General features: G+C 39.6%; 1 protein-coding gene across 1 annotated transcript in view; it reads right to left on the reverse strand.

Annotated features, from left to right (window-relative positions):
- APP (amyloid beta precursor protein) overlaps nucleotides 1-12,525 on the reverse strand; it is a 189,946-nt gene that overhangs the window by 99,286 nt on the left and 78,135 nt on the right. The window contains 1 exon segment of the mRNA XM_086631552.1: nucleotides 901-1,106. Coding sequence (XP_086487678.1) covers nucleotides 901-1,106 — 206 coding nt within the window.

The following is a 12,525-nucleotide window of genomic DNA, read 5'->3' on the forward strand; positions in this document are numbered from 1 at the left end:
CCTTTAATCTCATTTTCTGTCATCATCCCCAGCACTTACTGGTAAAGACGTAAGCACTGCAGAAAAATCGGCATCTTACTAAGATTTACATCATATGGAATTATACTTATTAAAATAGAAATACAAGGATCATTCATTCAAATATGTATCATAAGAGAAACGTGGCATTTAAAGATATTACGTTGCTACGTTGTCCGTGGACTAGGGTAAAATTCAAAGTTTAAAATGCAGTTATGTTAATAACTACAAAAGATAATGAAAAATATTTTAGAAATGAAGAGTTCTTTCTCACTCCACGTTTGCTTTTTTGGGCAATGCATTCCTATTTCCTCCTCCTCCTCCTCTTCCTCCAATGTAACTCATTAATCAGGCTCATTTTTCTGTATAGTTCTTTCTAAATTCACCTAATTTTACTGAATTACTAGTTCATGGAGAAAAGTTGGAAACAGGTGTCTAACAGAAATCAGACAAAATGCTTAATCACTGCTGTTAATACAAGAGACCAAACCAGCTAGTGCTAGCTCCTGCTTTGAACTGACACTCCCTATCCTTCTGCAACAAATGTGCATGATAATTCAACACACATACGTTTTCTGTGTAATTTGCTACATATAGCAGTCTAATTTTATTTAATGTTACTTTAAAATAAAACCAATCTTTCTGCTTCCATCCACATCACACACAACGACCACACTTCATAGGCAAGACATCTACAAAGAATATTTGTAATGGGAAAGGGAAAGGGGAGGGCATTCAACATGCAAATTACAGAAGCCGAAGCATAATGATGCTGTGACTTAGGATATTTTGCTGTTTGGAACATTTTTTTGTCATAAAGGGCAAACATGCAAAGCAGCAGTATCAGTTTTCCAGTCCCAAGCCAAATGCCCATGAATTTACCTCTGACGACCTCTTCCACAGACTCTGTAGTTGTGGTAGTCGTGGTTGCAATACTGGTAGTTCTTTCCGTTGCCTCCTCATACTCTTCCTCTGTCTCTTCTTCAATTTCATCACCATCATCATCATCATCGTCATCAGCATCTTCATCTTCCACAACGGTTAGCTCCTCGTCTTCCTCTGGTTGTTCTTCTACTACCTTATCCTCACTAAATAAAGAAAATGATAATGATGTGTCAGTGACAAAATGATTTCAAGATAAAAACAGAGAATATTTTATTCAGAAACTCTGTATGAACAAGAGGTTACCTGCTTCTCCATCTCCCTCCCCCTCTGCTTTAAATAAAAAATAAAGAATCAGGGACTCGGGAACATGACAACGAGTAAGAAATCAGGAATGCTAAAAACCAAAAAAGGTCAACATTAGCAATGCAGCAAGAAAATTAGCAAGATGACAGACTGGAGCTCCTCCTTTTGTACAGAGATAGAAAAAGCACGCCCATCAGCAATATCACATTTTGACAGCTGAATAACACTCCAAACATGTTTGCTCCACGCTGCCGTCAACAAATCAATTTTTACTCTGAAAGAAGCTCAAATTAGCTCAAAAAGCACTCAGTTGAGACGCACATGGAAGCAAGAGAGTTCTTTGGGACTTTCTCACCCAAGAGACACCTTACCCAGAGGCTCACTGTGGACTGCCTTGTGTGCCATTCACAGAGGACTACAAAGTGTTGAACTGACCTGGAACTGCCTACACTGACTGCTGTGTTTTTTGTTCTGTAGTTGAAGTAGTACTGTGTGAATGGAAAAGCCACCTCTACAGGAACTGCGCACAGAGCTGTCTGTTTTCACAAAGGACAGGACAGAGACAGTTGACACGTGATGCTGCAACTCATGCTTAGCTGGCTGTTGATAGTTTTCATCTCTGAGGTTTATCTCCTTCTGGTGTCTGAAAGTAGACAGTGGCCATGACACTGCCTTTCAGATCTAACACCCACAAAAGGAGAGGACCCAGTCCTGGTCTTCTGTGTGACAGCAGCACTGATAGAGAGGTGAAAGCCACACGGTTTAGTTGATGAGGCTGCGTTCTTGGCCAACACGCGCAGTTGTCCAGCAGGGCAAGCTCAGCACTACCAACACACTGTACAGCTGATCCATAAGGCCTCCATAAAAAAGAGATGTGATACCAATGTGTACGAGGATGGCAACACAAGCCCCCTTACACTCACAAAGAGACTCCAAAGTCCTGCGGCTAAATATTGTTATGCATCATAGTGCTCAAAATTCACATAGCTGCCTAAAATACTCAGGATTTAATCAGTCTTGGGTAATAGAGAATACCGTAGTTGACTATCAAATGCATTTGCTGGCTTAATACGTCAAGAATTTTCTGGGATCACTCTTAATTCTGAATGACATATAGGCAATAGGCCAAAAATATGTACGCTCAGCTACTGCTACTGTTGCTTTTGAAAGGCTTCCTAACTCTAGTACCCAGCTGTGGCAAGGTCTCAGGTTTGTTAGTCTGATCTTCTACTTGAAATTCACTACTAATGAGCAAATGATCTTTAAATATTCAAATACGCAGTGACTTTTTGTCACCTTCATATACAAGTGGTTTTCCATCTTTTTCATGCATTGCATATGCTTGAACAGCCTTTTATGTGGTTAGCAACTTCTCTCCTTCACCTCATTTCAGAGACCAAGCCTATAATATTTCATTTTATAATAGACTGCCTACTACAATTTTGAAAGTGAACTCAAAGCAAAAAGGAAGACAGTATGATCTTTCTTAACAGGGTATTAAGAAGTTAAAAAAATTATTGATAAAAATCTTGTATGCCACAAACCTGACTGTACTAGGAGAAAGTTAAGTCTCTATACAAACAAGAATGAACCTCCTGTTCCTTTCTCCCCAAAACACTCGGCCTCCAGAAACACAAGAGAGACTTAAAGTAACAATGAAGCATTCAAGCCCAGGTAGGTTACACAAATGGATGTGGTAACAGCTAACTTGCAGAGGAGTCTGAATAAGGGATGACCTGTTTCCATTTACATGGGAGAAAGACTGAAAAAAGGGCCACAAAACCGCTGGGTTGTTCTCTTAATTTCTTAATTTCAAAGAACTGGCTTAGAAATTTCACCATCTCCACTGTGTGGTTTTCCCCTGCCATTCTAATTCTAGTACGTTCAAACTTTTCAACTTTGCTTTTAGAAACTCCTTTCTAAGCAATAGAGTTCTCTTGTTTTCATTTTTCTTACCAAGTATTTCATCTTTTTATGAAGGTGAATAAATGCTATATGTACACCATCATCTTTCGACTGCAAGACTGAGATGGATTTTTAAGTCCAGTGTCTATTTCTGATCTCCAGGTTAAGGGGCTTCTAGTCTTGGCTAGGTACAGACATTTAAACTATGCATGCTGAGCATAAGACGTGCAGATTTTGATCAAGAGCCTCAGACACCATACGCCTTTCAACATTAAAGAAAGCTGCTCTCTGTCTTTCTCTCACCTGAGCTACAAACACAGTATGCTTTAGAAAAAGTGCAATTATTTTTCCTCTTCCTTTCACATGAATGATCTCTCTCAGATATTGGCAAGCTCATAAAGTTAAAAAAGACAACAAAAACAACCTAATGAAACAAACAAAGGAAAGTCAATTAGTCACACGGAAAGGCACTTGAAAAATAATTTGTATGCGTGCATCCAATATCCATCTGTTTTTAGCTACACAAAAGCAATCAACACAGCTATGTCAGTCCAGAGTATTTTACTGGGAAATTCTCAGCATCAAGGCCAAGCTTCCCCCCTCCACTTCCTTCCTTTTTTGGGGGGTGTGACAGTGAAGGGGGCACAATGAAAGACGACAATTCTCTGTATGTATTGGCTGGCTGTGCCCACCATGACAGTGGGCTCTGGTTTCCTCTCCAGTAACTTACCAGAAGTAAATGCTTAAGTGTAGCCCCCACCTGCAAACCCTTTATGTCTTGCTGTTTGCTGAAGATCTAGACATCTGAGAAGGTAAAAAAAGCCAAAAGTGATGGAAGACTACAACAGTTTACAGGATCAGGCTTCTGAAAATCTTCTAAACAGCTTGCACAAAAATGCACTGGAATATTCCTTCTACTATTTGGATCACTCACAGAAAAACTGTATTTCTGCTAGCAACATATTCTGCAAGACTCCATCAAAAGGGTAGTATCTCACAGGATTATATTTTACTGCAAGTTTCAGGAAAAAGGAACAATGAAACTAGAAGTGGTTTTGCCTTAGATTTAGATAACTAAATGGCAGTGAAATGGACACCCGAAATTAGGCTTTAGAAGGTTATTTCCCTATTTAACAGGTTTTAAAAACTCTCATTGTACGGAAGTGTGAAGCTACACTCAGGTTCTAAAGAAGAACTCCAGACTTTCTCTAAAAGTAATTATTTTCCCAGTTGTCTGTTTTATTTATAAAAGCATAAATGCGCGTCCTCCCCTATTAATACCGTCTTCCAAAGAGAAGGGGATGGGGAGATGAAGTGCTTTATGCTCTCTTAAAAAGTTTCTTCCCAAATGAAACCAAATACCAAAAACTAACCAGACTGGCATTATTCCAGTGGTTTAATCATGCTCACCTATACCACGGAGTATCACAGACCAAACAGCACGAACACATAACAGGCAGGGACATATCCCAACAGCAACAAGAGCAAGAGTTTCACATTAGATATCAGGGTTACCCACTGAGTCACATGCTCCTGAGAGTCAATCACAGTAACCACGCTCAGCAGTGCAAACAGAAGATGACCACATTATCTCAAGAGGCTGTGGTTATGACAGACATAAGAAAATCAACAATGCTAAGTAGTCCCTTAGCAGCGCTCCTCATGGGCCCGGAGCCACAGGGATGGATGGGGTCCCCCAGTATCTGTCAGTCATCAGGGGACTTTGAGTCTCATGCTTGAAGATGCAGGTTTAGCATAAACAATGCTACGTCTTAATGGGCTTCTGTTGCAAACAAAGACAGTGGGTGGACTTGGATTTAACCACTGTTACCATCCTGGCTCTTCTTCAAAGAGCATGCATGCGAGAGGGATGATAGACGACAACAGAGAAGGGAGAGAACTTATACTACAACATTTGGAATAAAGCATCAGCTTTTCAAACGGGGTCAAAACCCTCCCTGCTGCACAGTCTGCAGAGCTCTGTCACTCCCTGTCATGCTAAATGCTTTGGTGCCATTTCACATTTCTCAATTAGCACCACCATAGCGCTGTTTTGCAAACCCTTCATCACAGTAATCAGTTTAAATCCACAGTTTTCAAACCAAGGTTTACTACCAAATGAATGTGGATACTGATTATTTTTCTCAGAAGTCTTGGAGTTTTATTTAACGTACATGGCAGGAGTGCTTACTTCCCAGTATTACTATTATCACATTTTACCTTCTTCAGTAAACAAGTATGACTCAATCTTGTTTCTCCTGGAACCACGAAACCTTGACAGCTTTTTCTGTATATTCCCTTGATACCATCCCAGCTAGGGTTTTATTAGCACCACAGACCACAGTGTCTCGTTTACAAGAAATCGTTGACATTTCACCTTAGCTTCATGGTGCTGGTGACAAGATTTTTCAAAGGCTGCTCCAAAAAAATTACTTGATACACTGACAAGTTCACAGATCTGTAAAGTCATATTATTATCATCTCAATTTAAGAGTTCAACAGTAAACAACAGAGGTAAATTGCTAGGCCTAAATGTAGCCATGAAAATATTTGCAATTCCCCTTCTCCAACATTAGTATATATCATTCTCCCGTTAGTGGAGACTTTTGGCAAGCAGGGCTGGCACTCTTCTTTCATGGTGGACGCAGAGGTCATCATGGCTTTGAACATTCTGCTTCAACCTCCCCACATAAGGATTATTAAATCCATTCCCCTTATCTTGGAAATAAGGATTTCCTCAAGCATCCAACTAGCACACTGGGTCATTAATACGTATCACCTATGCCCCTATGCGTGATGAAACAGGTTATTTGAAGAATGGTGGTTTCAGCTCTATTTCTGATGCCGCAGACGCGCTGTGGTTCCAGGCAGTCTAAGAGGTAACTGGTTCCATTGACTCAAACAGAAACATAGCGAGGCCTGCAATGGGCATACTTCTGATTTTAGAATATATACCACTGTACAGCTCCTGCTAGTATGCACCTAAGCTCACTGTTACAAGCAATGTTTAAACCAGGGATCTGAAATGTATATCTAATACCTTCCTTTTCTCAATCCATCACTGCAGTAAGAGCTGGCACCAATGATTACCTATTCACTCAGAAGCGTGCATCGTCCTGTTACTTTGTGAAGATAAAACTGAAGGAAAGGTAAAGGAAAGAGAAGGAAAGTGAACTAGGCTACCTCTTGCTGTTCAAGAAATAAGAAAACATTAGTAAATGGAAGTTTCCTTTCCCTATTCCAATAATCTGCAACAGAGACAGAGGTAGAACACAGACTAGAAGATCGATGAGTCTTCTTCCTGATGCTGTTTCAGAACTCATGAGGCCACAGGATAAGCTACATTTTAAGAAGAGGTTTCTGTCTGCAACTACTAACTTCAGTCAGAAATGTGGCAAAGCTTTCAATTTAGGATAAAAAATAACTATGGCCTGATTACTAGCTTTGGGAAGTGGCTCACGTTTGTCCAGAATAAACACTCATCCATTTGGATGTATTTAAACCATGATTTTGCCAAGTAACTTGAACAAAAACCCATCAGTGGGTGAAAAAGAATAAAAAGGTGTTCAAGGCAGATGTTTTAATATCCAGAAAGATTACTGTTCACTACACTTCACAACTATGTTTTACTGCAAATAGATTCCACCTGACTGTGGTTTTTAACAGCCACCAAGCCTGAGCAAATAGTTGAGGGAAAGCTAATTCCAGGAGAGGAACCAAATCAGCAGTAGCAACAAGATGCTGTCCGCCTGCAGAGAGCAAAGCCATATACATTGGCTCTAGACAGCTGTGGGAATTAACGCAGGAGAAGCAACTGCTGCACGTAACTTGCAGCCTGTGCTCTTCCAGCCTTACAGGCCCAGCGGATGGTAATTTATACATCCATAACCTTTACTGCTGCAGGTGCCATCATAGCAGTTTCCAGCATCTTATCCTTCAGGTTCCCAAGAGCACAAAAACCCCCACCCCTCTACAGCTTCTACACCTTCCCCAGCTGAACTTCAGGAAACATGTAATGGAACCGGATCATCAAGCATTCAGCCTGGGTCTAGCTTTGTTTCCAGTAGAAGATTAACGACAAGCACAGATATGTACAGGAAAGCTTCAGAGCACAAAGTTCTTCAACTGAGGGAGTGGAAATGGACAGATCCAACTGTGAACCTCTACAGCCTTAGAGTTAATGCCTTAAAAGCAAACACAAACCAGAAACACAACGTGAATTACAGGAGTATATGTACGCTTGGAACCTGAACAAGAAGATGAGTGCATTTGAGACGGACTAGTTACCAGGCCTTTGGTTAAAAGCAAACCAGAAAGCTAACAGGCTTCTAAATTCTCCCTCAACAAACCTGCAAATCGGAGGCCTGGGTATTTTCCACCTAACATTTTTCCAAACCTTGCATGCTAGAAAAAGCTCTTCTGACCAAAGGACAAGATTTTTTTGGGAACACTGTTTGATTCCACCACCACACTCCTCTGAGTAGTGTCACTAATTAAATACACAAGCCAACACAGGAACTACTTAAAGCTTAAAAACTGAGCCAACAGTGCACTTTGGCACATAAGCACCCACCTCACTGTACTTTCTGTTATTTAACTTTGGCTTTGGTACACTATGCAACTTCAAAACTAAGTTTATTCTACTAACTATGTGAAAGTGAGTATCCAGGTAGTAAATTTAAACAAGAACTACCAAAGTAACTTTTCAGGGAATAGAAGAGAGGAAAGGAAGTCAAAACCAAGTGTGAAATGAAGATTTCAGCATTCACCTTGAAAGCCAAAGACTAGGGAGTTACACCAAAAATGTCTTTTTCCCGGAAGTACAGAGGAGGTGGGAACAGACAGCAGGGCAAGAACTAACCTCCACTGCAGTTGTGAGATTAGGCATTGAGCCAGGAAAGAAAAAGGTTATGCCAGACCTCCAGTCTATGTAACTGATCTTTTAAATGGCTTATTGGCATCATAGTCCAGAAAATTACAGTGATTTACAGAACTGAAAGTCTGACCCACAAGATAGCTCAGCAACAATGTTTCTGGTCTGCCTGTTAAGTGACCACGAAAGCACAAACTGCTTAAAACCTGCCTTGGTTATTTTCATTAAGGTTGGATTACACTAGGTTAGTAAATCAGGTATCTCACAACAAGAAATAACGTGATATTTGGACATATATAAACACCTATTAAGAGACAGTTAAAAGTTTCAGAACTCAGATGGGCACCTTCCATTGCACACCAAGTCGGGACGAGCAATTCATATTGCCTAGCATTTTTCAGACATTCCTTTTGTCACTTTTAATTTTCTTTTTTGTTTTCCTTTACTAAAGAGGTTGCAATTACATTTATTTTCACATTTCCTAACAGAAAAAAATAAATTGGAATAAGCTATTTCAAGAAGTGCCACGTAGGCTGCTTTTGAGTTCTTAGACCTTATCAAACAACTGAATTATATGCTTCAGACTGTCTCTCTCCTTTTACTGCATTTTTTAACCTTTTATACAAAAACAATACCGCAAACGTGCCTAGTTTCATTAACTTTGATAGAAAACAATAAAAGTTGCACTAAAAATCTGTTAATCTAAATTTTAAACTGAGCATTTACAAGAACCAAGTATGCATTCCTTACCCTACTGCATGTAACATACACTTTTTTTTTCCCCATAATTAAACAAGAAGGTATACTTTGTATCATTAGAAATTTCTTTCCACAGCTGATGTGCTTAAGAAAAGGTGTACAAGGTAGCATGTAACATCTGATCTCCTATACTCACAGACAATGCCCATTGACTGATAATGCAAGAATACTTTTTCAAAACTGACCTAGTTTTTCTCTCTGAAACAAAGCCTTTGCTGGAAGTTACTGTTCTGACAGTTTTCTTTGGAGGATGGTGGATTCAGCAAGAAGTAAGTCATTTTCAGAGAAGGACAGAGTAATAATATGTTTAATCCACACTTTTTCTCACTTCGATTATTTTTGCTAAAGAGAAACTTAAAAACTAGGAAAGTAAAGATATCTGCAAACACACAAAATGAGGCTCTGTGAGCCTGAAGACAATGAATAAATATTGAATTCAAAATCCTGACATCAGAAATGCATTAAGACTCAACGTGATGGAAGAGGGCAGAGTGAAGGTCACCTGCACAGCCCTTTTTCAGCCAGCTTGAGAATCAGCAGAAAAACCTGGATCTGTTACAACATGTTTGTTTCCACAAAACTTCGGCCGTACTCAGAATGGACTATTCAGTGTCTCCTTGTCGAACCCGCTATCCTACAGTTTATCTGAGGCAGACAGTGCAAACTCTGCAGCAAACCAAGTACTTGCTTATTTGTGGAATTCATCATCTTGGTACCTCCACACAACAAGGACACCGTAAAACTGGAAGAGTAACTTTGTTTTACAATTGGGAAAACAAACAAAAAAAACCCAGAAGCATGTAGTAACTCTGGATGTTCAATTTAAGACACCGAATAACATTTTTCAGAGAATGGGGTATCTTAAACTTTTTAAATACAGCTGCCAACAGCAGCAGCTGCAAGAGGACAGGACTTCTGCAGAGCAGATTATCTCCACTCACGCAGCCAGAGAAAATAGAAGCACCTTTTGTACCAAGCTTTTTATGGTGGCCACAGCATGCCAAGCCTAGCAGAAGACTTTCATGGCAGAAGCAAGCACAGATCCAGCTCTGCAGGTCAACGTTTTAACGTTTCAACCTTTTCTTCTTCACTCAGATCACCATTTGATTGTTTTTACCTCAGTAGTGACCAAAATAGAGCTCTCACGTGAAGAAATGGCTTGTTATAATGAAACTAAAGCCAAAACATTTGCATTCAAGATTAGAAACCTTTTCTGTCAGGAAAAAAAAAAACTCTATATCTTTTTGTTGTTTCATCCATGTATTTGAAGTGTGTGGCCTTTGTTAGAAGGCAAAGGAAAAACAGTACTTACTACACAAAATGCTTTATTACACTGTGCTGTTAATCATGCAGCCTCACAAGAGGTGGAATTCTTAAATTTCCATAAACTACCCCAATGCTGAGCTCTTATATCTAGTACAGACCACAAAAACTACTGTTACATACATCACTGAAAGGTAAAATAGAGCAGGAACTGCTGGATAACCTTACGGAGGGATATCCAGCTATGCATCCACTGGCACACAGTCATGCTGGTGTGACAGTACGTGTTGAAAAATCCAGCTGTAAATTTCTCAGTTCCCATTTTTTTCATGCATTATAAATAGTACAGCACTCGAAATGGGATGTTATGTATCACGGTGCCTCAAGAACTTCTCAGAACATCTCACAGATCAGAAGAGTTTCTTGAGTTGATTACTACACGAACATATATAGGGAAGCTTCTCTCCTGCACTTCAGTCATCGCAAGTGACAACTTCCAAGTTTTGCTTATAAAATTTTTGCCTGTTACTTAAGGAAAACACGGCAGCTGTTGGCTCTGGTTTTTGACGTCAAAATAATTTAAGCCTTCTCTGCAAGCCAACCTACTAAATGTGCAAGTTTGATGTTATAACCTCCTGACAAAAGCTCAACATTCACTTAGAATAGAATCACAGAATAGTTTGAGGTGGAAAGGACCTTAAAGATCATCACATAGCCTGCACAGCTAGCAAACTGCTTTCATCAGGAGTCATGAAAGCCTGGCTACCTTCTACTCATCACTTCCTCAACTGGATTAATTCTCTCCACCCACAGCCTCATCCATCACTTCAGCTAATGCGTTATACTCAAATGCTGATTGGATTTGCCAGCTCAGCATCGCTGTAATTACCTCTCAGAGCAATGCGCTGTTTCATCAATTCCATTCTAACTTTACTTGTCCTAAGGAGAAATCTCACACTTACCAGTCTTTCTAGAGTCATTAGTGCTCTGGCGTTTCTATGCTTTCTGAATTTTATTTTAACAACCTCCACATTAAAAGGGAAAAAAACTGTTATTAAAAATAGATCATGAACTACCCAAATATTAACAGCCAACATAAGAGACAAATCCAATTAGTAAGAATGTTGAGACACAGAATATGCTAATAGTATATAAAATATGCAAATAGGACAAAATACTTCTAGAGTTATTCACATAAGCAGTAACATTATGCCTACAATTTGGTGATGACTTAGTTTAATTTATAAAGAAAAGTAATTAGGTTTTATCACTAAAATATTCACAAAACCACAGAAGTTCTCAGATAAGCTGTACCGCTAACGACGTTATAGAAACAGGTATGAAGCACTTTTTTCTATTTCAGTTTCTAACAGTTCCACCACAGAAATCAAAAAGATATGAACTTCTGACCAATTAGCTGAAACATACTGCAAAAATCAGAACCCCTTCCACAATATCTCCCCAAATGAATTCAGTTTCTCTAAAATATCAATTTACAATTATAATTAATGTAGTGCAAAATTCACCAATATCAATAATTGGCGTTAATCTATATTGATGACAAACTTCAGAAGAGGGATAAAAGCAAGAAAACCCCAGTAAGTTTGTAATTTCTAGCGTTCCTTTTAGGGCACTGACTCCCAATTAGGAACAATTTGTATTAGGACAGCTGATGAGAACACTGCCTCTGGCTGCACCCCTCCCTGCTCCTGTGTCACGGGCAACTGAGCTCCCTACCAAGCAGACCCTGAGCCACTGCAACAGGCACACCACTGCTGGCACAAGGTTCAAGCTTTCCTTAAATTTTCAAGCGTGTGAACAGCCTACAGCTCAGTCTGCACACTATGGAAAGAGGGGAATCTTTTCATCCATCCAAATGAAGTAATTTCCTGCTTCTAAGTCAGAACCTGCAGCACAGACCTTTTGACCCACTTCATGTCTGGTTGAGCTTTTCTAGCTCAAATGACTGGGGAGAAGGGGTGGTTTGTTTTTTTTTTTTTAATATTTGGTGTTTTTTTTTAAAGAATTATTTAGGATATTCCCACTGTAGCATTTCTCACTGAAATTTTAGAAATTGACTTTCCAAATTAATGAAAAAGCTTACACCAATAAGAACTTCTTGTCTGTTTAACCTGACTAACAAGATGGCTTGAAAACAGATGAATACTCAGAGACAAAATGTTGATTTTCTTCTTCCTTGAATAAGCATGTTTCCAAAGAAGAATTTAGCCTCAGCACCTTCCTTTTTCTTGATCAACACCAGTTTTTCAGCTTTAGAGTGGCAAAAACTTCAAAAGGACTCTAGATATCCCATTTCTACGATCTTCAAAGAATCACAGAATGGTTTGGATTGGAAGGGACCTTAAAGATCATCTAGTTCATGATGCCACAGGCAGGGATATCTTCCACTACACCAGGTCGCTCAAAGCCCCATCCAACCTGGCCTTGAACACTTCTAGGAATGGAGCATCCACAATTTTTCTGGGCAACCCTGAGCTCCACGTTCCCCACCAGCCTCA

The sequence above is a fragment of the Tauraco erythrolophus genome, chromosome 1, assembly GCF_009769465.1.
Source record: "Tauraco erythrolophus isolate bTauEry1 chromosome 1, bTauEry1.pri, whole genome shotgun sequence".
Classification (NCBI taxonomy): Eukaryota; Metazoa; Chordata; class Aves; order Musophagiformes; family Musophagidae; genus Tauraco; species Tauraco erythrolophus.